Source organism: Colletes gigas, unplaced genomic scaffold, assembly GCF_013123115.1.
Source record: "Colletes gigas isolate AHSC1104 unplaced genomic scaffold, ASM1312311v1 Colletes_gigas_Sc00010, whole genome shotgun sequence".
In the NCBI taxonomy this organism is placed as follows: domain Eukaryota; kingdom Metazoa; phylum Arthropoda; class Insecta; order Hymenoptera; family Colletidae; genus Colletes; species Colletes gigas.
The window spans coordinates 8,385,598-8,408,500 of NW_025106639.1; the positions used below are offsets into that span (position 1 = coordinate 8,385,598).

Genomic DNA, 22,903 nt, shown 5'->3' on the forward strand with positions numbered 1-22,903 from the left:
TTTTTTAAATTAGTTAACTTGCACGGTGGTCACTCGAGACCGATGAGACGCGCTCCTACGTTATTCAGCGCCTCCGAGATTCCGCGGGACGTCTTTTTGGCAGCCATTCGTGGAAACTTGAAGTATAAATTAAATTTATTGGCATTTGGCGTATTTGGAGAGCACCGGCACGATCTGACCGTAGAACGCAAATTACATAATTTGAAATTGGAGGTGCTTACGTCAACTACAGCGTTGAGAAAGTTGCTGAAACCTTCGAATCCGTTGACGAGGGCCCTGCCAATTCCTATGAACTTGTCCCCGGAGTTTCCATATTTCTCTTGCTCCTTGATGTTGTCCACCAAAGGCGTAGGCCTAAACAAACTTTCTAATACTCCGCTGATGGGCTTGGAAATTGGCCTTTCCAGGAGACTTTGCGCCCCCTCCGTCTCCAATCGAACTGTTTCTCGAGAGTTCGGTCGAGTATTGATCACTGGCGGACCCTGGGTCGCTTCTAACGACTGCTGTCCAGGATTCAGAGCCACGGATTTTTCTACCACCACCGTGGCCACACTGTTCTGCGATTCGCTGGCCAGTGCCTGATCGATGAACAAAAATCACACGTCTTTTTTCTCCTTTCGTTCCCCGAGCATTCCCCATACGAACTCGCGTACAATTCGAGAGGCTTATGGTATTATAAATTCCGAGTTAAAACATTTATTGAACATTCAGACTTGTTGGGACGTCAGTGTCTTGTTTGTACCAGATTAGAAGGAAGAGTAAATTTAGATCAAGGCGTTCCTCTTCTATTAATTATTACATAAAGTTTCGATACTTATAATACACATAATTTATGTACTTTAATCTTCACTTGAAACGTTGTACGATAATTAATAAATAGAAGGAATTACTTTGTCCTTGTTTACTTTTTCTGCTGGTCTAATACAAATGTAATTTCATTGGGTCATCAACGACTTTATGATGCTAACAGAAGATACGTGGCTTCGAGGGTTGCATTGTAAATGTTTCCTTTCCTTTTATTCCGTTATTTAAGTATTAAAATAATGGAACATGCAGGGAGATAGAAAAATCAGTTCCAAGTTAAGGAGAATGTCGTACTACGAGTAAGGGGAATGAGGACAGTGTCCATTAACTTGTACGTAGCCGCAGGCCGTACAACGTTTGACCAAAACGTTTGACCCAATACGACATTACGCTTCTTTCAAGACTGATTTTTCTTTTCCCGTATATTACACCCGATCCACCTGTTCTCATAACTTTATGATAACATAGATGAGACTTGGAGATAGTTCTCTACCTAGCCTGTCTTATAACATAAGATACACTCCTTCAAAGTAGAACAAAATGTTAAAAAGATCATGCATGAAATTGTAAGGGAATCCTTGCAAGAAGGCTTTAATTTTCGACTTTCTGATGGTTTTAATGGGTCACTGGCTATTCGATGGTCATACATCATACATTCAATACACGCAAACGTATTGAAATGCAGCGATATTTAATAGGTAATTTATTAATTGAATCGGCAACTTGTAAGAAAGTTTAACAAACATCATCTATCGTTTCGTTTGCGCAATACTAATTGTAAGTAGTAGAGTATCGTCGATGAGAAAGGATAAGAGGGACTTGGTTACTTTCCACTTACAAACCTAATAGCAATTTAGAAATTAGAATTCTACAACCCTAGATCGTTTAATACCTGCTCAAAATGGTTACCAATGTATCAGGCACATCTCGTAACTAAACAACGCTTCCTCCTACTTATTTATAATAAAGAAAATAAAGGTGTTGGTTTCAGCGGGACATACACTGTATTTAGCATGTTAAAGTGGTATTTTATAGCGCATTAAGTTCACATTAGCTTCTCAGTTAATCGTGTTTGCGTACCAAACAGAGTTTCGCGAGATTTCGTGTCCACGTAGCTACTTGAGACGAGTTTTATAAAAGATTCGACCTCGAGAACTTTTACGCGAGATTTTTCTTCCCGTCGAGCTCGTTCGATATTCATTATTGCCACACGCGATAAGAAAAAAGAAAAAGAGATCAGCCTTGTGCCGGATAATTGCGAAACAACGTCGCAAGGTGAACCGATGCATTCGTCGAACCTCGAATCTGTTCCGAGGGGTTATTCGTTCGGGTAGAAAAGGGTTGAAAGTCGGGCGTTAATCGTGTAATTGCGCCAATTACCTCCGCCCGATCGACTATGTTGTTTCTGGCCAGCGTGATGGAATTGACCAATCTTCCTGCGACGATTCTTATCGCGTCCGAGACGCGGCCTAATAACTCCTACAAAAACCGAAACGGAATTTTGACTGGAACCGTCCAGGTCCTCGGGCCAATGTTGCAATTTTGACCATTCGTAGACAACGCGTGCACTCTGTCGACATCGATTTTTCGGTCGATCTCTTCATCTCACGCTTCAGAAAAATCCGTGCAACACGAGCTCTCCTTTCGCTAATCATAGTATCGCGAATTCCAAGCGATGGACCATCGTTCTAATTTCTAGTTCGCACCGGAGTGCGAGCAAAATTTTTCTGGAGTGTCAAAACGAGCGTTCGCTTCGTGGCGCGCTTTTTAAGGCTACGGAAACTTTCCTCCGCGGCACGAGGAATTCGAGAAATCACTCACTCGTCCTTGGTCCAATCTCGACGTCGAGACAGCGTCCGTGGAATTTACATTGCCGGTGTTCAGCGAGAATTTCGTCGGTTGTTCGGCCGGCAGGCCTATCGATGGATCGAATCGAGACACGATAACTATAACGCCTATCCACAGAATACTTCTCGTTCCAAACGTGCCCCCCATCTCTGCTATTCTGCGGAGAAAATTTCGCGGTAAATGTTCGAGCTCCGTTCACGGAATATTGGGAATAATTATAGTCTTGGTTGCATTCGCAAGCAAGATGTTTCGAATACTTACACGCGCGCTTGCGCTTGCACTTGCACTTCCGGGACCGGGAACTGTCGATATGGAAACGGAAATCGAACGACGTTGGTGCTCGTTGAATCGCAGTTCCTCGAAGACTAAAAGATTTCGTCGTGCTCTGTTATAAACTCGACACACAGTCTTACGACATGTTACTTTCTCTTTCGATTTGCCTCACAATGTTAGCAATGCGTCTCCGGTGTGCCCCTCTACGACCGATTCGAGCTTCCGATAAACATTCACTCGCGAAAAAACTTAATATTGCAATGATCATCTTCTTAACTAGCTAAATAGTAACGAGCCAACGCGTCGATGTAATTTTTAACGTTCGAACGCAGAAAGTCTTGCACGTATACTTAATAATAATTAATGTTTGCATCGATGGCCATTGGGACAGTTTGGAAAGGAAATTAGAAGGAGCGTTGAAAGAAATGCAAAAATCGTTTGCAGTCATTCAGTTTTATTTGCAACTTTCGGTTAAGTATTGTTTTTTATAGATAATTTTTTTATGGTCTACATTACAATGCGCGAGATACAAACATGCTGATCAGAGAGACTACAAAGTTCATAACATTCAGCGGCACCTGAAACGCAAAATAAAAATACGTCAAGAAACGCGTTCGAAGAATCGTTCGACATAGTACGCGAGATAATACTTACGCCAATCATTTCTGCTGCGTAAGGTATTAGAGACCCCATTATGGGTATTTTTTCTAGTATAGTAGTTAAAGGATTCTTCTCCAGCATAGAATTAACGATACCGGACTGCATGATTGCGGTGTGAAGAGCATCGAGGGGGATAGTTATAGGACCGGTGATGATTCCGGGAATTATAGTATTTATGGTTTCGATGATGGTTTGCGCAAAACCTGGCACGTAAGTTTCGTAAAGATCCTCGATCATGTATTTAATGTCCATCGGAGCTGCTCGTCACAGAAAACAATACAAGTGTAACGCATTAGGATTAGTTTCGTGTTGCTCTAACACGCGACCCCGAAATCAATCGTCCGAATAACGCAAATATCGCTTTAAACGTTGATTAATATTTCACGTTTCGCTGAGAATTAGTATACACGTACCGGTCATTTGACCCCCTTGTTCCCCTTGTCCCCCTTGATCCTCTTGTCCTTGCATCATTTTTTCTGATCAAAAAATGACACCATTAATTTTTCAACAACGTATACGAGATGTTCTTCGTTGTTTGACTTACCCATTGATGCTGATGAGTCATTTTGATCGACATCTGATGCACTTTCCTGTAATTTTCGTTACGGAAGATATTATATTCTGTTTCCGGTTTCACAGATCGTTGTAGAACAGTGTTTTGTCCCGAAAGAAATTTTATTTGGTTGCTTACCATGGAACCGTCGGGTCTGGCGAATACCCCAACCGCGAAGATGATCAGAAACAGAGTAATGAGCTTCATTTTGATCGCGTTCAACACCCACGGCGAGAGGAACAGAAGGTATTGATTAGCTCGACCGTTTAGAACTGTCCGGAACCGCTCTGTCGCTCGTTACTTTTTACCAACCTGGTTCGCCAACGGCTTTATAGTTATCGGGCAAAATATGTTAAAACGGTTTGCCATTAATTGCAACCACTTAATGATAGGTCTAGTTACCCGAACGTCAGTTTCAATATTACGAATCTCGACCTTGACTTTCGTTGAGTGCTACGTGATTGTTCCATACACCTTTGTGTCGCAACAAATTGCAGTATAGATACACATATTAGCTAATTGCATAATTCGCGAGCTTCGAAGACCACAGAGTAGATTTAAAAATACTTTTTAAGAGAGCACGGTTTTCCTTTTAAACCGAAAGTGCATTGAAACGAAAAATTCGGCGTGCAATTTTTTAGTCTCGTTATTTCTCGAAGTAAACGTCGGGCGAAAAAATAGAGGGGAGATTAAGTTAGAAGGTTTATTTAAAAATTTCTCGTAGAATTGTACACGAAGTAATTTCGATCACCACGGCGTATAATAACTCCATTACCATAAATTTACGTACAAGACACACGCGCGTGTCAACCGAAATTGTTGTTCAATAGCTGGTTGACAGCGTTGAGCGTCGATACTGGTATCTGTAAAACGAAGCAGTTCGGTAGGGAAAAAATCGTGTGAGTCAAGTTCGATGGATAATGTTGCTCACGTTGAAGACGTCGTCGAAGAATCCGTCGCTGCTGGAGCCCTGTGCTACCACAGTCTTTGTTTCCGTCGTGGGCGTGTTCACCACGTATCTGTCCGCTTGACGACGCGTTATTTTTTGAGCAATTTGCTCGGGTGGATTTTGCGCCTCCGCCGAGGCGTCGTAGATTATTTGCTTCCTGGGTCCCCACAGTCTCTTCCTGACGATCCACTTGGGGTACACAACCCTCACTCGTTGGGGACGATTGACTAGAAACACGCATATTATTCCTCTAGAATTTTTATCAGTTTGAGTTAGAGACTCACCAACTTGCACAATTTCGTTGACCTCGCTGGTCAGCGGGGGTGCAGGGGGAGCAGGTTCGATCGTTTCAATAACCTTCACCTGATCCACCTGTTGAGGCACCAGGGTCTGAGGAACAGGACTCACGGAAATCGTACCGTAGATGCCCGCTTTAGCAATAGGCAGTGGCTGTGGTCCTGCTTCTCGAATCTAATTCGTATTCGTCCGTGGACGCGATCATGTTAATCATCGACCTTCGGATTAGCGTCCAAATTCCATGATTACTTACCTCTTTGTTCGAAGGCTGGTCCTTCTCCGGTGGTCCCGCGTTGTTAGCATCGTTCGGTGCCTAAAGAAATTCGACCTTCGGAATTAGTCTGCGAAATTTCGACGTGATTCGATTGCTTAACAGGATGGACATAGCTCCTACCTGTTTTAGATTCCCTGGCTTCTTTGCGATGATTTGAATGTTCGTGCGTCCTCCTCCGCTGACTCCTGCGTTGCTAGGTCCTGGATTGCTAGGTTCTGGATAGCCAGATCCTGGGCTGGGTGGTACACCGCTTGGTCCGTCGTTTCCTGTTCCAGCTGCAACTCCAACCCCTCGAACACCGGTGGTTGCACCCGCGAAAAGTCCACCCCTTGCGCGATTCGACCTTGCACTTCCGTCCAACATCCCTCCCAACCCGGCTGCAGCTTGAGGCCTTCCGTTTCCGAGACCAGCTCTCGCGTAGAGACCACCCCCTGTCGGATCAATGATTCCAAAGTAGAATTAAACGATCGACTTGTTTCAATCGATCGACGTATACGCTTTTTTCGCTCGCCAGTGAACTTCAGATCCGCGCGGCGTAAAAAGTTGTTTGTCTCAGTCGACGGACACGTTGGTCAGTTACTATGGCACACGGTTTCTATAAATAAATAATATGAGCTGCAATTCTATCGTAAGCCTGTCCAAGCACTTGGCTGATTTATAGACTCCTTATCCTTGTTCGACTCTTTGTTTTAGAGAAATTTATTGCACAAGTCAATTTCTGGTTTCTTTTGCATATTTATATTCCCCAGAGTGACATCACACTCTCATTCCGATCATCGGAGCCGAAAATAATCGAGAAGTCTCTTACGTAACCAGTTGCCTTAGGATAGAATGTCTTTTTATGTTATATGTTTCGTTATAGAGAAAACGGAATTTTATATATAAAATATTTAACTTATTCTCGTAAAGACGTGGATATGTAGAATAACGTTAAATCGTTAAAAAATTCCATCGATTACCGATTGCTTCGAATCTTCGTAGGACGTGCAAAACTAAATATCACGTGTCCATTTTTTTTCTCTGCTCAATTATTCAATATATTCGCCACTAGATTATTCTTCCATTTAGTATAAATCGAAGACGATTTACCGGTTCCGTCGTTTTATAATTAAGCAACTGTCCTTTATATCAACGACCGCATCAAATGTAGCTTCAAGGAAAACGAGTTTAAAGTTTGGCGTACACGGTGTCCCGGATTTTAACGACCAAACGTACCCTTTGGATAGATCAACCAATAAGTAAAGGAATCGGGGGCGAAAAAATCGCGCGTAAAGAAAAATAGTGTAGGAAATTTGACTAGCCAGCGTTTCCATTGTCGCCACCGAGTAATCCACCCAGGCCAGCCCCCGCCTGAGCACCCCAAGGTGTTCCAGCGCTCGCGTGAAGTCCACCCCCTGTTTTAGAACCAGTCAAAAGACCACCTAGACCTGCCTCGGCATGATAGCCCCCTAAATTGAACCTGATTCCGCCATTGGTGAATTGAATCAGTGGAGGCTGTGAAGAAAATTGAAAAGACACGCATTAAACTTGTCATTTAAAATATTCTTTGTCATCAGGGATCAGAATCGAAAGGGTTAACTAAATATTTAACTACTGCGATCACCTTTGCCCTGCGTGAGCTCTTATATAGTATATCGTCGATACAACAAACTGCACTTAAAAATATAATTCGCGGTGAACAATTCGAGCGTTTAGTGAAAGTTCAGCTTCTCCTGTAATTAACGAAATTGCGTTTATTATAGTCGACGTCAGCCCGGCCGATAGCAAAACGACTAATTATAATACAATCGTGACGCGTTCGTAAGTAAAAATACTTGTTCGAACGATAACGAAATTGAATCGAATATCGACGAAATTTCAATCAATGTTTATGGCGAGTATATAACTATCTCGACGAGCCGCCAGGCGCTTCCGCAATCCTTTCTCCGGTGTTAGTTGCGTTCGCGGGTTACCTAATGGTCTTCCTCCATCGCTGCTTTTCCTTTCGTGTTTTTATTCGACGGTTCGATCTGTCCACTCGCGATATATTTGTCGTTCGCTCGTTGTCGCGGCGACGGAAACATTCGACACGTATCGTTCGATCGTTACTCACCATTTTCACCGAAATTAGAAAGTCCGTAGCCGGAAGTCGAAGGAAATTCACGATGCGTTCTATAACGAAAGCGTCTGCGGCGTTCGAAAACGGTAACAGCAGTTGTCGGATGTCCATCGAATCGAGTCAGGGAATGCTAATTTACGTTTACATATTCCACCCAAAAAATTCTAATTATAGCCATTGCGCGAATCGACCGTTGGACCGGCGTCGTGTAATTAAAATTCCCGCGAAACGACAGGCGAATTCGATTCTCAAATTTTGTCTTTCGTTCGTTCCCTATGCAAAACTCGATTTGCGAAATAAAGAAACTCGTGCACGCAACAACAATTATGTATCGAGCAGGGTGAAAGGACGGGAATCGGCGTTCGAGGCCGTTTCGCAATTTTCTATTAAATAATTGTAATTTTTTGTAAACTCACCGCAGCGGATGCGTCCTGGTTGCCGTTTTCGTTGTTTTGAGGCATCCCGTTCACGAGAACTGCCAAACAAAGAACAAACACGCTAACTACCTTGTCGCACAGCATCTTTCTTTCAACTGACGCGCGCTTCGAGCCGCCCCGCGACTTACCACCGATTTCTAAAAAGACCTCGAAGCCATCTCGGGGCTCACCTCTTTGGAAGGGATAAGGTCTGACGCGGTCCAAGAAGAAACGAGTTGTAGAGCCGGTCGGTAACGCTTGGCGACTGCGAATTCGCAGACGGATTGCAAAGACAATCGCGTACTGGATGCATCGTGATTGCGGGGGTCAAGGTCGATGTGCATCGACGACACGATTGCGAATCATAGTTATACAGTTCCGTCGTTCGGTTGCGACAGCCACATCGGTCAGTGATTGACACGAGCTAGTAGCTTGCACAGTGAACTCAAAATTACAGAGAGATGCTCCAAAGTATATACAAAGAAAATTTATTCTTTGCATTTACTAAATCTGCGTATTAGCTACATAGATATCGTTGCAAAATTCCGTGTTTTTCCGTGCGGTCTAACAACAAGTGTCGCCTCTGTTCTGCTTCTTATGCACTATAGTAGAATCTCTGATTTTTTAATTAATAACTCTTGGGAAACATAATAGGAGACGGAATATTCCATAGAGACTCCGGATAATAGAATTTCCTGATTGTTTTGATAACAGAGGAGCAGTGGAAGTTCTACTGTACATTTAAGTTTATTAAATAGAACGATGACTGTGCAAGATCCAGATCGCGGAACGCCGAGTGAAAAACAGCCGTTTCGAGAATCGTGAAATGTAGAATTCTCTTACGGTTTGACGATCTTGTTTACGTAAAGCCAAGGGATAAAAAGTGCTGCCGTTAGCATTCTTCTTTTATAGGTCGACTGATGATTCACGACCTGTTTAACGGGCAAAGAAAACTAGATGCATGTAAATTTCTAAGATCAAAGTTGAATTAAACGGAAACGCGTTTCATGCTTCGCTATTCCTGTCAGTATAAGATTTGTGATTCATTTTTAAATGAGCCAGTAACGAGAATCACTGTTCCAAACGATACGTAGATAATGTTTAATCCTCCGATTGGCTGGCAGCTGCTAAAAGTACCGCTAATTTCGGAGTTTTATACGCGTGGAATGGCGATTTATTCAAGAGGATGTCGAGTCCGCGCATATCATCAACGCCCAGGTTCATCGAACTCGTTAGAATTTCAATGGATCGACGGTAGAATCGACAATGTCTCTGAAACGTTTCGTACACTTCTCGTTGGCCCACGGAAGCTATGATAAAATCGACGTTAGGCTCGTGTTCTTTGTTACTTCTTTTTGTAAACCTTGGTAGTCGAGGAAACTGCTAACGTGAATCATTCAGCCTTGCGCACGCTGTGTTTCTCATGCGTAAGGTAAGACATTATGATAACTGCGGAATAATTTAATACCACGCGACCAAGTAATTACCATTCGACGTGGAATTATGCGAATCTGTGACGTTCGAGTTGCGTGGAAGAAAGAATGGCACTCGTTGCGCGATCGGAGGGACTCTCGAACGAAAAGATTCAACCTTGTTTTGAGTTTGATCTGAATTCCTGCCGCGGAGATTGTTTAAACGTTCGAAGTCGCGTTTCAGCCACCAGGTGGCGGATCTTTCTTGCTTTTAAGTTTCATCCAAGCGTACCACGTGTGGAGACACTTTCCAACCGAGCGTCGGCATTGATACCGGTTGATAAACTTCGATCACAGACGAGATATATGAATAGACCTTTCACGTAATGTAATTTTTCGGCCGGAGTTTCTGGGGCCCCGGGACCCCATTACCATTTTCGTGTCACTCGCAACGTTATCAACAAATTCAGAAATTAACACAAGAGGAAGTGAGACAGAAAATAAAATTACATAAATTTTATTATTTTTTAACGGAATTAAAGCTGTAGGGCCTATCATTGGACATTAATCGATTAATTTCATTGGAGAAATCAATCGATTAAGAGTATTTAAAAATTTCAAGATTATTAAAATTCCTAAGGATGTATTTCATTGATACGTACACCGCAAATTCTCTATTTTTTATTTTAAATTGTAATACATCATTTATTAAAAAAATAACTCGGCAGTAACGTATTTGCGACTCGAAATCAGTTTAATCAGACTGTGCATCGGGGCCCCGGAAACTTCTCATTCCTCACTTTCGCACACTATGTGCGGCTCCTCGTAAAAAGTCTTTAATCTTCGTAATGGATCGGTTTTAATGGGTCGATGATCAACAATGACTAGCTTATGGTCACTAGTGGTCAACAGTGAGGTTGACATCGAGGTCAGCATTCCAGTGAGGAGCCAGAAATGGTCAAGAGGTGGGACCAATCGAAATAGTTTCTTCGTAGACAAGCCAGTCTTAACTGTTAACTCCAGCTTTGGCTCTGACTGGTCTCCCCACCCTTCCATCACCTTAGACGTATAAGCAGGGTCACTGCGAAGAATTCTTCAGTCGCGTCGCGGATTCGGGAGTGTACAAATCGCCTGAAGTGAACCGGGGACCTCTGCTGGCCGCTGCTGACCACTACTGGCCAGCGCTGACCATGGCTGACCAGGGCTGACCAATACTGACCACTGCTGACCACTACTGACCAGTGCTGGCTCGCGTTCCTGCCACTACTGACCACTACTGGCCACTACTGACCACTACTGACCAGTGCCGGACGGTGATGACTACGGTAAGAACTGTTTAAAAATTCTATCCCCTCTTCTATTCTATCGTTTGATACCAATTTCGTTTCAATGAACTGATTTTGCCTTGCTTGCCTAACTGACGTTGCTATAATATGAATATTTTCTTACTTTACAGCTGATCCAGTGGTAACTACCCTATATACTGACAACAAGTAGTAAGTCCACTCCACTTATTTATATTTTATTATTTTTATCTGTTTGTTTGATGTGAATTCAACTTTATTTATGTATCTGACTGCTTTGATATGTATAATATTGCAAGATATAATAATGTAATATTATATTCTTGCTCGAATTCTCGTAACATTCTACGGATATACTTTGTTTGATTTTTCCATTTCGTTTGATTGTTTGGTGTTGATTCAACTTGGTGTCTCGATGACACAATATACTCTGTTCAATTCCCTTTAGCTAGGTGATAGATCATTTTTAAGTGTTTAAGAACCTCCTTTTTAATACCTCAGCTTACAATGATGTTTCAGAGAAGCGATAAGTCTACCGGGCCAAACATGAACAAGACGTCTCAATGATGTGATAAGTCTACCGGATCTATGGACCTTGGACCTTTTGGCACGCACAGTTGGAAATGAAATCGTAAGGCAAGGGGTTAAACAAAATAATTTCTCGGTACAATTAAACTAGACTTAAGCTTCGACTGGTTGTATACGTGCTACCTTTGGCAAGTGTAGTGACCGCGGGTATGAATGTTACCCGTGAATAGTAACACATGTATATTGTTCTATCTGAGTATCTTTTGTTTAAAATTATAATCTTCTTGCACACCGCGATTTCCAAGATGACGAATGTCATAGTAGATTCATTTTTAATTTGACACTGATTTTAAAATGAATATATAATGAGTACATATACATATATGAATAGTACAACTTCCTCTCGTTCGCTTGTTCTCTGGTTCTCGCTTTCCGAGATTATGTCTCGACCGAAAGGATCGGAGAGTTTCGCTCGATCACCTCTGTTTGATAGAATGAAACATGTGACGCCTGTGTATTAGGTGTGATAGCTCTTACCGCTTCAACCCCGGTGCAGCTTGGTTCAGCTTAAGTGGGGCCTCGCCGAGCGCATATATTCTCCTCTTTATACGGAAAAGAGAATGACCTCCGGCGAGAGTTCCTGACCCATATCCGTTCTCGAGTACTAAGCGGGTCCTGTTGTGACCGTGTGTCCTCCAGGGCCCGGCGGTTGTACGTAGAGAGGTCCGATCGACGTGGGTCAGGGGCGCGACTTGCTTTTCTGATAATCAAGGCCGGGGGGGATCAATCTGATACCCACACTCACTGCACGCTTATGAGCACGTGTCGCGTCGCGTTTTATTCAAGCGTGCGATGCTTTTACACGCCGCAATTTTCAATATGACAAATATCGTAATATCGATCGAAAGTAGAGTCATGATTTTAATATCATTTATAATACTTATAATTATATTAACTTTAGAACGAGTGTCAAATTAGTAGCTTCCGATTGTTCTTTACATTCTTCGATAATTAAATTCATTTTCATAATTTAGTAGACGACTTTGGGTATCTTCGATATCGAGGATACCCAAAGTCTTTCTTTACTTATTAAAATATATCATTAGATTTACGTGCAAGAAGATATTTCGCGATAAATATATTTTAGAGTCAAAGTAACCTCGTATATTATCTACTATTTTTACTTTGTCACTGCACTTGCCTGTAGTTGTAGTATTTGTAGTTTTACAGATTCAGTGTTGTTCTCTTACTAATCTATTAAACAAGTTTCTGTTACAGAGCATATTCCTATGGAAGTTTTAGGTCTATAAAGGTAACAATTAAGAATTCTTACAATTTTGTTTGATATTGCTTTGTTCGTGTTTCAGGAAATCATCGTGGGATAAATAGAAGATAGAAGAAAGAAGAAAGAAGAATGTATTTCATGTATTTTGTTTCAAATTGCTCAATTTATGTTTTAATAATTTAGGTTTATAGTTAGGTAGAATGTAACGGTATGTTTCAGGAAATCTTCGTCGAAGGATCAACAAGGAAGAATATATTTACTATGTATTTTGTTAGATGATTAGATAGGTAGGATGTAAATGAATTTAGATTTATAGTTAGGCAGGAGTTTGATTTTCTATATTAATCATTATATCAGGCAGGCAATATTTTGGTCTATTTCTCTGTTTCGTTGATGAGAATTTAGAAACAAATTCTTTCTCAAAAATTCTTTCGTTGATTGTTTCCATCGTTGATTGCACTTTCGTTTCTTTCTTCTTCGACCAACGATTGTTGGTCACAGATTTTTATTAATGGAGGGTGGTTGGGAATCGGTTAGGGCGGGTCTCCATTCGCAGCAACCTCCTCGTGGTGAGACCTGGGTAATATTATTTAGCGTTTAATTAATAATCGTGTCACTCTTAGCTGGGTAATGCAATTATTAATTAAAAACTAAATATTATTAGCAAATTGGCTGCGATCCGCTTTGCATAGGTCATCATAAATATAGAGCTTCTTCGCTAGGCTAGTTTTGTTTCTCATTGATTCATCAAAGATTCTAGAGTGTTGTCACAGATGTGGTATAGAAGTAGATCCTTCATCCAATTTATTTTTGCAGCCTATTTTTCTGGGGTCTCGAAACCACATTACCATTTTCGTGTCTTTTGCAACGTTACCAACAGATTCAGAAATGAATTTTAATCTCTTCCATAGTCACCTCACATGTATTTACGCAACCACAGACGAGATATATGAATAGACCTTTCACGTAATTCACGTTTCATTATGGTATTTTGCTTATACATTGTATACGCCTACATAGGTCGGAAAGTCAAAAATGCCTGGGCAGTCGAGAATCTCGGCTCGAGATTATGCGAGATCGAATTTCGGCTGTGTTAAGAGCAAGAAGGATAGACTGACATTCGCCGCCTTTCTCGAATCCTCGAAGAGATACGAAACGCCAGAACTCATATACAAGGTGGTTGGCATTAGTGTGTGTAAGTGGTGGGGCAGCTCCCTTTTGGGCACGGGTCTGCCGTCTGATAATACTGCACTGTCTTTTTCAATCCCTCCCATAATCAACTCACATGTATTTACGCACACACTCAGCTGACTGCCCATCAATACTAATTCAGTGCCTAGTTTCTCAACTGACCGCCATCCATGAGAAGAGGCCGTTAAAATCAGTTCCGAATTTTCAGGTCGGTATGGCAGTCAGATTCGGCCGCGAAAGTCCATAAGGTGAAAGGTCTATTCATATATCTCGTCTGTGCTTCGATACTTACTCGAAACTATCGAGCAGAGGTTTAGTAGAAGGATCTGTAATACCCTTTAAGGACTTAGCATGGTTCGAGAGGTAATTGATCCTTAAACGACGCATATTTTGTACAAATTTTATTTGTGCACGGAAAAAATTACATAGATATATTACAAACAGACGTTTATTATTTCCGTGGTCCAGAGATCGTGGATCGACTTTTTGCGTGCCACGATATTAGTCATCGGTGTTTGCACAGTGTCGTTGAAATAATAGAACTGTAAGCTTACGCGGTCTGCTCCATACATAAACAATACCATTATTATCGATTGCATAATAAGTTTCAGTCGCGAGAATCTAGCGATTTATATTTAATACTGATTTGACATAAACGCGACTACGAAGCAGTCTATAATCTGTCCAAAGAGACGAGATGTTATATCTCTATATTTGCATAGAATATAGTGAGTCTAATCCATGAACCGACTTTAGCTTGCAGCTTCTGTTTTTCGTTGCTCAAGACTGGAAAGTTATTCTGTTGCTTTTGGGTGCAATTTTGTTCTGCAATGGGGGATCCTCCTCGAATCTGAACCTGTCCTTAGAGTTCGTGGTCGGAGCGATTTTATTCTGTATTCGCGAGTCGTCGTAGGCGTATTTGTTTGGCTCGCCCTCCTTCGGGGCGATCTTGTTCTGTATCGCGAATGTGCTGCTCGGTCTGGAACCATAAACTGTCCCGAATCCGGCAGTGATCCCGTGCCAAGCATAGTTATTGTCTTCTTCCACATTTTCATAGACCTCGTAAGTGTTCTGATTAGGGCCTGTTACTCCACCGTGGCCTCCTTGGTTGCCTAAAAAAGTTCATTTCTTTTTGTTATTCCTGTTAAACAAAATCGGTAGATCGGTCCTAGCCTCGGTGTTACGCGAGTTTCTAAATTTAAAAAGAGCACCGTACCTTATATCGTTTATGAAAAATCAGGACATGCAATTTAATAGGTAGAATAAAAGTAATTTTGTACGAACTTGGCTCACATAGACACCGAGTTTATGTATTTACAAACAGGTAAAATATTTACCCTGATTTCCATGCCCACCATGACCACCATGACCACCATGACCACCATAACCACCTAACAAACCGTGATTACCAACCAGAAGATTAGACCAGGCGTTGAGCCCGAACGGATCTTTGTTATGAACCATGATCGTCCTCTTCGTGTGTTGCTGTTTCAAACGTTCCTGTTGAATTTGCTCCCTTTGCAATCTTTGCTTTTCCCTTTGGGCTAACATTTTGTCCCTTCTCTCTTGTCGCACCTTCTGGAGTTCCATGGGATTCTGTGCCTTTTGTCCAGACGTTGATTTCACGAGATTTCCAACCGCCTCGAGAGTCGATATAGGAATCTACAAAAAGAATTATTTCGTTAGAAAGAGACGATCGCTTCCGTAAACGTCGATCAGTTTGACACCTGTAAGACGCTGTCGATGACCGGAGAATTTGCAGGGATGAACGACTGAGCCGCAGCAGCGGTTTGCCTGATCGCCGTGATCGGGATCTATAAAAAAATAGAACATCAATCGGAGTATCGAGAAAAGAAAGCTATTTACCACTCACGTTGAAGATGTTGTCTATCACGTGGCCATCTTGTCGCTTCACTCTCGAGACGTTAGCCTGTGACATAAATTACTGATAAAATTCTCAAATAAGAAAATAGGAACACGAGACCAACGTTTGCTTCTAGGCATCCATAGTGGTACAAATCAAAAACCGGTACAAATCTTTTTAACATGTGAAACAACATGTGTAATTAGCTTTACTAGCTCGAACTATTTAACTAAATTCTGCTATCGGTGTATAGGCCATTAAAAATGTAAATTTCAAAGTGCTTGACCTGTGTACAACTATTACTGCCAAGAGGCGATAGCATTGTTCTAAGCGATGATGTCACCGCGATTGTGAATTTCGGGATGCGCGACGGTAATCGAGAATCGCTCGTAAACAGTTTACGCGCCCACGTTTCTCGCCAGCTTTCTCTTCTCTACATATAAAGAGCGTCAAACGATTTTTAGCCAGCCTTCTATTAAGCGAAAGGTTAGCCTGTCTTCTAATTTCGCGTCGCTCATGCCTTTGTTGCGCGTTGAAAGGCTCTCGAAAGATTACGATTAGCTATCGTAAACGTCATAAACTTAACGTTCCAAAGACCAAATAAAAATTGAATTTATTTCTGATTTACAATTTACAATTTACAGTGAACAGATGTCAGAGAAGCTCTCTCTAGATCAGTACTGTCTTAGTAATTTAGATACACGTTATATGATTAGTGAATGCAATTGATGCAAAGATCTTACCCCCTCGGATGCAACGAGACAAACAACACCGAACACAAAGATTCTTCCAATCATTGTCGCGAATTCTCGGCGATGGTCTACGAACGATGTTTGCGATCAACGAACTGCAGAACCGATCGTCCATCCGGCGATCTATAAGGGTGACTGCAAGATCCCACGCCGAGCAACGACCAATCACGGTTCAGGATCCCGCGATTCTCGACGCAGTACTTTTGACCACCGGTCCTTTCTATTTCACGCAATCTTCGTACGCACGATCCGGCCCCTCCTTTGTCCTCTTTCACCTGTACCGTGTCACTTTTCACACCTATACAGCGGCGTGGGTGGAATCGGTGACACGGACACAGAAAAAGTGCATTTGCATAAACGTACGATGCGCTAGAATGCACTCTGCAACGCAGGATAGTTAACATACTTGTTTAGAATCGGATACACAGAGAAAAATATTACTTCGCGAACATATCCCTGAACGAAAAATGCAAGACAATGGCGTGATCAGGTTTGTAATCGAAACAGTACTCACCAGAATAGGCAGCAAAGGTTTAGATTCGAAAGAAACGTCGCACTGTTCTCCGTAAAAGGACTCCGTTGTTGTTCCCGTCGTTTGGCTCACGGGTAAGATGACCCACGGTGATCCACATTATAAGAGAGAGCCTCACGGGTCCCACACATCCTATCGACCAATCGGATACGACGCAAACACGAAGAAGGTGCTTTCTACTTACCTCGATTCGTGCTTCTCGAATTAGCATCCCGTCTGTCCTCTTTCGTTGATTATTCGCCCGCAGGTGTTCGCGATGATGTGGGTCGATTCGAGCCAAGTTACATAAATATCGGACGATGATCTTTTAAATGTGACGTAACTCGAGCGGGGACCTATGGTTTTCGGTGCGGTTTTGTAACGCCAAAGGTTACACATCGGTTACATCGTGTTCTTTCAAATCCTCGACTCTCGGTTGAAATTTTGCTTTTAATTCGAATAGAAAAATGGTCTTACAATTAATCGACTAACGTTACGTACAACGACGGGTACATTGAGAGCTATTCAGTCTTTGGCTACACGCTACGACACACCCCTATACAAATTTACACCCCCTGAGTCCTTGCTCTCAGTACGCGTTCGGATTGTCCCTCAGGAAACTGCCCACCTGGTTCCCCAGATCCTTCTGGAACTCTCTCACGGTGACTTCCGACTCCTACGAGACGAACGACTGGTAATTGAGATTGAAAAAAGAGAAAAATACGAGGAATTGCATAGATCGACTCACGTTTAAAGCGTCTTTCCACTCGATATTGAATAGTCTGACCAGTCCCAGGACGTTTCTCCTGATCAAAGTCTGCAGGCCGCTTCTGGTGAGCAGGGCGGAGGACTGGGTGGTCGTTGTGGGCGACGTGGTCGTCGTTTCCGTTCCATTGACGCCTGTCGTGTTCCTGTCGGCATCAACAGCCGTTAGGGAGCCGCTCATCATCGAGCTCTGGGTGGCAGAGTCCGGCACGATGCTGTTGTTGACGATCTCGCCGATCTGCTTGATCGCCGATCTGGTGTCGTTGATCATCTGAAACCAGAGATCGGCGTGCTACACGGGTTTACAAGGGCAAAATTTAATCTGGCTTCCTCTTCCCTTACTTCGAAGGTGATTCTAGCGAGGGTCCAGAAGAAGCCTGGCTTCTGTTTCCGGACCTCTCTGACGACCCTCTTCGTCTCCTCGGACATGACGTTTCCCCCGATCGCGTTCGTGTCGACGTCCTTATCGTTCGGGTCCTCCGACAGTAGTTTATTAAGAATATTCATGTTCTTCAAGATTTCCTGCTCCTTCGAGCTCCTTTCCGCGTCCTCCTCTTTCCGTTGGAGGTTCATCCGGTCGATCGAGTCTCCGCCTCCCTGATTATTGGCTCCAAAATCCTGGTAATCGTAATATCCTGCATGCAGCGTTTCTTCCGGTACTCTTACGTATCCCGTCACGTACGACGGAGGTCCTTGCACGGTTGGAGCACTGTATCGATCGGGAAACGCTTCCACCGGGTGCAATCGAGGATTCACAGGGTTGTACACGGAATAGCTAGGCCAGTAATCCTGAGGATCGCTCTGAAGTGGTGCAACGAGGCACAGTAGGAACAAACCAGCCACGAGCGTACCGATCGACGATGCCTTCATCTGCAATCAAACCCACAGAACTTTCAAACAAGCTACTCGATCTCCTTTCCAACGTTGCTGCTATTATCATACGAGTATTAAGCTCCGATTAGGAATATTCTTATAATTCACGCGTGCAGGTTTTGCCGGCTTGGAAGGTCAACGAGCTCTACAAATACATATTAATATCCTCGCGGCGATTCCAATACGCTCCGATGGTTTCTCGAGCTACTAACCGTGCCGCGTTTTCATCGAAAATTTCTGGAAACCTTTCGAAAGTGCGTGGTACTTGCTTTGCGAAGAATTCGTCGACGAGTGCAGCTCGCGCGTTATCGATTCAAAAGGACGATCGCTGGGGGAAAAGAAAGGAGGAGTCGGAAAAGCGTGAAAACCACGACTGACGGAGGGCGTTTGCCATTTGCTCGCTAAACGTTCGTTTTCCCCCCGCGTAATTCCCATCACGTAAGTTGCGCGATCGGTCGCCAGGAAAATGAGCAAAAATGCGACTAACGAGGTCGTTTATATTCGTCGCGCGAGCTCCAGCGATTTAAACGGTATTTATCCATTAGCCAACTTACATCTGCGAAAACGCGCGTCCCGCGGAACTCATCGGCGCATCGTGGACGCGCGAAAATTCAAAACAAACGGTCACGACGCGCGAAAAACTTGGCTCGCGCTTTCACTGTTCGTACTCCCGGCGATATCGGAGATACCAGTTAACGCGATTGATATAAAACGCGGAGGAATCGCGCGATTCGATCCGATGGTCGCGAGTTATGGGCCCGACTGTCCACCATCGAACGAATTTCGACTTTTCGACGGTCCCCGGGCCTTGGGGTTTCACCCTGCACTCCATTTTGACGCGCGTTCGTGACCTGGGAAAGACGCGTGCAGGGAATTCGCTAGCAGCGACGTGTTTTCACGGTTTCGAAACGATCGATCGGATTTTCGGGCGTTACGCAACGGCGTCGCTTTCCATCGCATCGAAATCACCTGAAACCAACGACAGGGAATGTGGATTTTGCTTTAGAAACTCTTAGAGACATAGAAATAAATAATTAACATCGAATCTTACCCCTTGTCACCGCAAGTCGATTTTCTTGCCTACTCAAAGATAGATCCTCCCTCCTGATAGATCCCAGCGTGTCCAAGTCGACCAATCTATTGCCTGGCGTTATTTTGTTCACGTTGCGACAACGAACATTTATTGGTTTGTTTCGCGTTAATTTTTACGATTCGTCGACCAATTTCTTAGCTTCGAAACGAATTACGCAACCGGCGGCCATCGCGTAATCCGGCGAACTGAAGTGAAATGAAAGCTGCGCCGGGACTAGATCACTTCGTAAATTAATACACGCGATAATTGGTATAGGAATGGTCGGAATTGCATCCGCGATGCTTACGAAACGACGTCGATGCACATCGTTCACGGTGCAGAGTCCCCTGCATTACGCGACCATCGATGCGGACCACTGGCGCCCACGGCCACTTTCGAACCCGTCTTTGACAGCATAATCGGCTATTTCCTTCCGCGTAAACTGCACGCGCGATTTAAAGATCATCTCCACGCGCGAATTCTGTCCCGCACAAAAGACACGTATTACTCGGCTGTCCCCAGATGCGATTGTCTCCCCTTACGTGTCTGTCGCGATTAAACCGGTAGCCCAGCGACTTTCTACGGAAGTGTCGCGAGAATTTCTATCGATCACGCGGTTACGCGAGAGACTATCGGTCGATCGTACGATCCACTGGATCGACGAACTCGGTAGAAGTGCAACAGAAGCAAAATGGACGTGGAATAGTCGCGAAACCCGCGATCTTATCGGTTATATCGCGGAAAGCCATGGTTCGAACGCGCTGATTATGTTCACTGGAACTCGATTGCGCAGGGATGCACTCGTATTTTCACCGCGATTATTTCGACGATTACGAAATCACGGTGCACGGAAACTTTTTGCAATCGAGAGACCGGTCGAAGCGCGTGCTGCGCGGAGCGGATCGTTCTGGCGTCAAAAGCAAAACCACGTGGACCGTCGAGCGTCTCTGTCGGCCATCTTTCACTTTCACTCCCGGACGTCGCGCGACCACGTGTTTCCTCGAACATAAATCGACGGCGAGCGTCGCCTGCAGCCGCTACTCCGCCTCGATCGCGATCGAAGCCACACGCTTCTTTGCGTCTTCGAAAATTCATTCTCGCGTCTACTACCAATACGAGATCCCTCAAATTTTCGTTTACAGACATTGGGAAACTGCACGAGAATTAATTCACTTCTATCGCGTTGATATCTCGAGCCAACAATAGAAAGCTCATCATTGCTGTTACTTTCTTTATTTGCTAGAGTAATGAGGCATTCTTAATCGTACACTGGTACCTGTCAAAACATCAAATGATCAGTTCCAGGCGAATTCGTAAAGGCAATTCGCACGGTCTACTTGTCGCGTGGCCTTCTCTCTACTTGTTACGTTTTGTGACGAAACTTGATAGCCGGAATGCACGCAAACGGCTGTCAAAATCCCGTTCCGTTCCCTTCGTGCATCGAACGAAAATTTCTCTCTGAGCAGAACAAATATTTGCTCGTACGTGTTGTCACAGAAACGACCTACTCTCCCAAGAGACTCTGCTTTCCGAGGTAACCAAGATAGGCTCGAGACATAGGCGCGAGAAAATAATAAAAGGAAGGTTCCAAATATGTGAGTCATCGGGAATTACGAGGATACACATACGTGGTGGATGTTGCGCAACGCGGGCGTCCACCTGTCGTGGATCAGTGATTCTCATCGCGTGAGAAACGCACAGAAATTAATAATCGACGTCATTGCACTCGAACTCCGTAGCTCCGTCTACTTACTTTTATTTGTTTATTCTTCGCTCGTCGCTCGACTCCTGTGGCCTCCGTTCGCGGGACCTTACGCAATTTCTTATTATCCTGTCGCGTGGAACGGAGTCTGCAGCCTGTGAACCTGCGGACAACAGCGAAAGCAATTTTTTCGAAGGCAATTCTTGTGAAATATCGATGCCAGAGAACGAATTTCACGTCGGCGGACCGTTTCGGGGTCCTGTAATTTTCTCGCGATTGGAACTTACGACAAAGAGGGATGTTTAACCGAGTGGAAGAAAAGAAGAGAGATAATTCCGAATTCGACGCGAGGACCTCGAGACACTTAGACACTTTGCAAGAACTGAATGCAATCGTGTCTCGTTCGGCGGTAAGAAGGTGCAGAAGAAAAAGTATCGCAAGGTGTAATTTACGGTATCGATCGCGTGCTAGAACGATCGGCAATTTTTCTCTGAACGCAATGGTCGAAAGTGAAAAAAAACTGAAATTCAAGTTCTTGTATCTTGAAATGTTAACGAAGGAATCTTCCTATTCGTTGTTTATTCATGCGTCTCGTTACGAAATCGCGCGTCGATTCTTAGATAAATCTCCGATGCAAAGTTCGAACGAAATTTCGGCCACGCGTTGTATAATAACGCCGGGTCCGTGCTTACACAACGGCCACGTAATGGGTTATGAAACGGTGACCGCAAACGGTTCGACCTCGATGGAAATTTCGGAATTCGGTCAGTGCTTCTACGTGATGGAAAATGGACGAGTTTATTCATTTTCGTTTGTATATCTCTCTGGCGGTAAAAACAAATACTCCACTTACGATAGAAATAAATAAAAAACGAAATTTTCATTAGCTTCATTATATTATCGCTTAACAATTACCTTCGTCGACCAGCGTGTCGAAAAATGAAGAATAATTTCTCGCTGATAAGCTTATCGCTTATCGTCGTGGCTGACTCACCCAAAAGTTGCCTGCAATTCAAATTTACAACGTCAGAACTAGTTTCGCGTGTATTATATTTATCGAACGAAAACTGTCAGAATTCCGAGAGCCCATTAAGTGTCCAGTATCTCAATTACCGTCCCTGCCTCGCGTGCTACGGTTCGAAATTCGCGATCGCGGTACCGTTCGATCGATACACACTTGTCTCTTGATCGTTACGACGCGCAACAATCTCTGGAACGCACCGAACGGGTCACACGTGGCGAGCAAACGCTCGAGAACAAGTGCATCTTGCTGGACAGCGGAATCGACACTAACGAGATGAGTCCCTCCGCCTCTCGATGTCTCGAATCAGCCTCGAAGGTCGTTCGTATTTTTACGAAAGATCTTACGACGCCATGGCTACGGTACAAATTTACGAAATTCTACCGGCTGCTCGTCCACCCTCCCCACCACCCTTCGTACGCCCCCCAACGAGTCAGGAATCATGTCGCGG

At 43.7% G+C, this 22,903-nt stretch overlaps 5 protein-coding genes across 8 annotated transcripts; all 5 read right to left on the reverse strand.

Annotated features, from left to right (window-relative positions):
• Window positions 1–29: 29 nt before the first annotated feature.
• Window positions 30–2,799, reverse strand: LOC122397926. The gene is made up of 3 exons (XM_043397425.1): window positions 2,626–2,799; window positions 222–578; window positions 30–116 (listed from the first exon to the last, which is right to left on the reverse strand). The coding sequence occupies exons 1-3, from the start codon at window positions 2,797–2,799 to the stop codon at window positions 30–32; spliced, it is 618 nt and encodes a 205-aa protein (XP_043253360.1).
• A 567-nt stretch (window positions 2,800–3,366) lies between these two features.
• LOC122397838 lies at window positions 3,367–4,443 on the reverse strand. Its single transcript, XM_043397276.1, has 5 exons — window positions 4,277–4,443; window positions 4,130–4,175; window positions 3,999–4,061; window positions 3,580–3,842; window positions 3,367–3,503 (listed from the first exon to the last, which is right to left on the reverse strand). Exons 1-5 carry the CDS (start codon window positions 4,343–4,345, stop codon window positions 3,438–3,440), a joined length of 507 nt encoding a protein of 168 aa, XP_043253211.1. The 5' UTR covers window positions 4,346–4,443; the 3' UTR covers window positions 3,367–3,437.
• Window positions 4,444–4,827: 384 nt separating this feature from the next.
• LOC122397749 (circumsporozoite protein) lies at window positions 4,828–8,313 on the reverse strand. 2 transcript variants are annotated; one of them, XM_043397122.1, is made up of 7 exons: window positions 8,173–8,313; window positions 6,960–7,152; window positions 5,779–6,089; window positions 5,638–5,697; window positions 5,372–5,558; window positions 5,070–5,314; window positions 4,828–5,001 (listed from the first exon to the last, which is right to left on the reverse strand). In XM_043397122.1, the coding sequence occupies exons 1-7, from the start codon at window positions 8,275–8,277 to the stop codon at window positions 4,945–4,947; spliced, it is 1,158 nt and encodes a 385-aa protein (XP_043253057.1). In that variant the 5' UTR covers window positions 8,278–8,313; the 3' UTR covers window positions 4,828–4,944. The 2 variants fall into 2 exon arrangements, with proteins under 2 accessions (XP_043253057.1, XP_043253058.1); XM_043397123.1 differs by having other exon boundaries at window positions 8,185–8,277.
• Window positions 8,314–14,672: 6,359 nt separating this feature from the next.
• Window positions 14,673–16,769, reverse strand: LOC122397845. Its single transcript, XM_043397284.1, has 5 exons — window positions 16,500–16,769; window positions 15,766–15,822; window positions 15,620–15,706; window positions 15,230–15,554; window positions 14,673–15,004 (listed from the first exon to the last, which is right to left on the reverse strand). The coding sequence occupies exons 1-5, from the start codon at window positions 16,551–16,553 to the stop codon at window positions 14,673–14,675; spliced, it is 855 nt and encodes a 284-aa protein (XP_043253219.1). The 5' UTR covers window positions 16,554–16,769.
• Window positions 16,770–17,090: 321 nt separating this feature from the next.
• Window positions 17,091–22,695, reverse strand: LOC122397831. 3 transcript variants are annotated; one of them, XM_043397267.1, is made up of 6 exons: window positions 22,653–22,695; window positions 22,347–22,436; window positions 21,483–21,594; window positions 18,127–18,654; window positions 17,768–18,055; window positions 17,091–17,695 (listed from the first exon to the last, which is right to left on the reverse strand). In XM_043397267.1, exons 4-6 carry the CDS (start codon window positions 18,652–18,654, stop codon window positions 17,609–17,611), a joined length of 903 nt encoding a protein of 300 aa, XP_043253202.1. In that variant the 5' UTR covers window positions 21,483–21,594; window positions 22,347–22,436; window positions 22,653–22,695; the 3' UTR covers window positions 17,091–17,608. The 3 variants fall into 3 exon arrangements, with proteins under 3 accessions (XP_043253202.1, XP_043253203.1, XP_043253204.1); XM_043397268.1 differs by having other exon boundaries at window positions 22,545–22,671; XM_043397269.1 differs by lacking the exons at window positions 21,483–21,594; window positions 22,347–22,436; window positions 22,653–22,695 and adding an exon at window positions 19,212–19,342.
• Window positions 22,696–22,903: the final 208 nt, after the last annotated feature.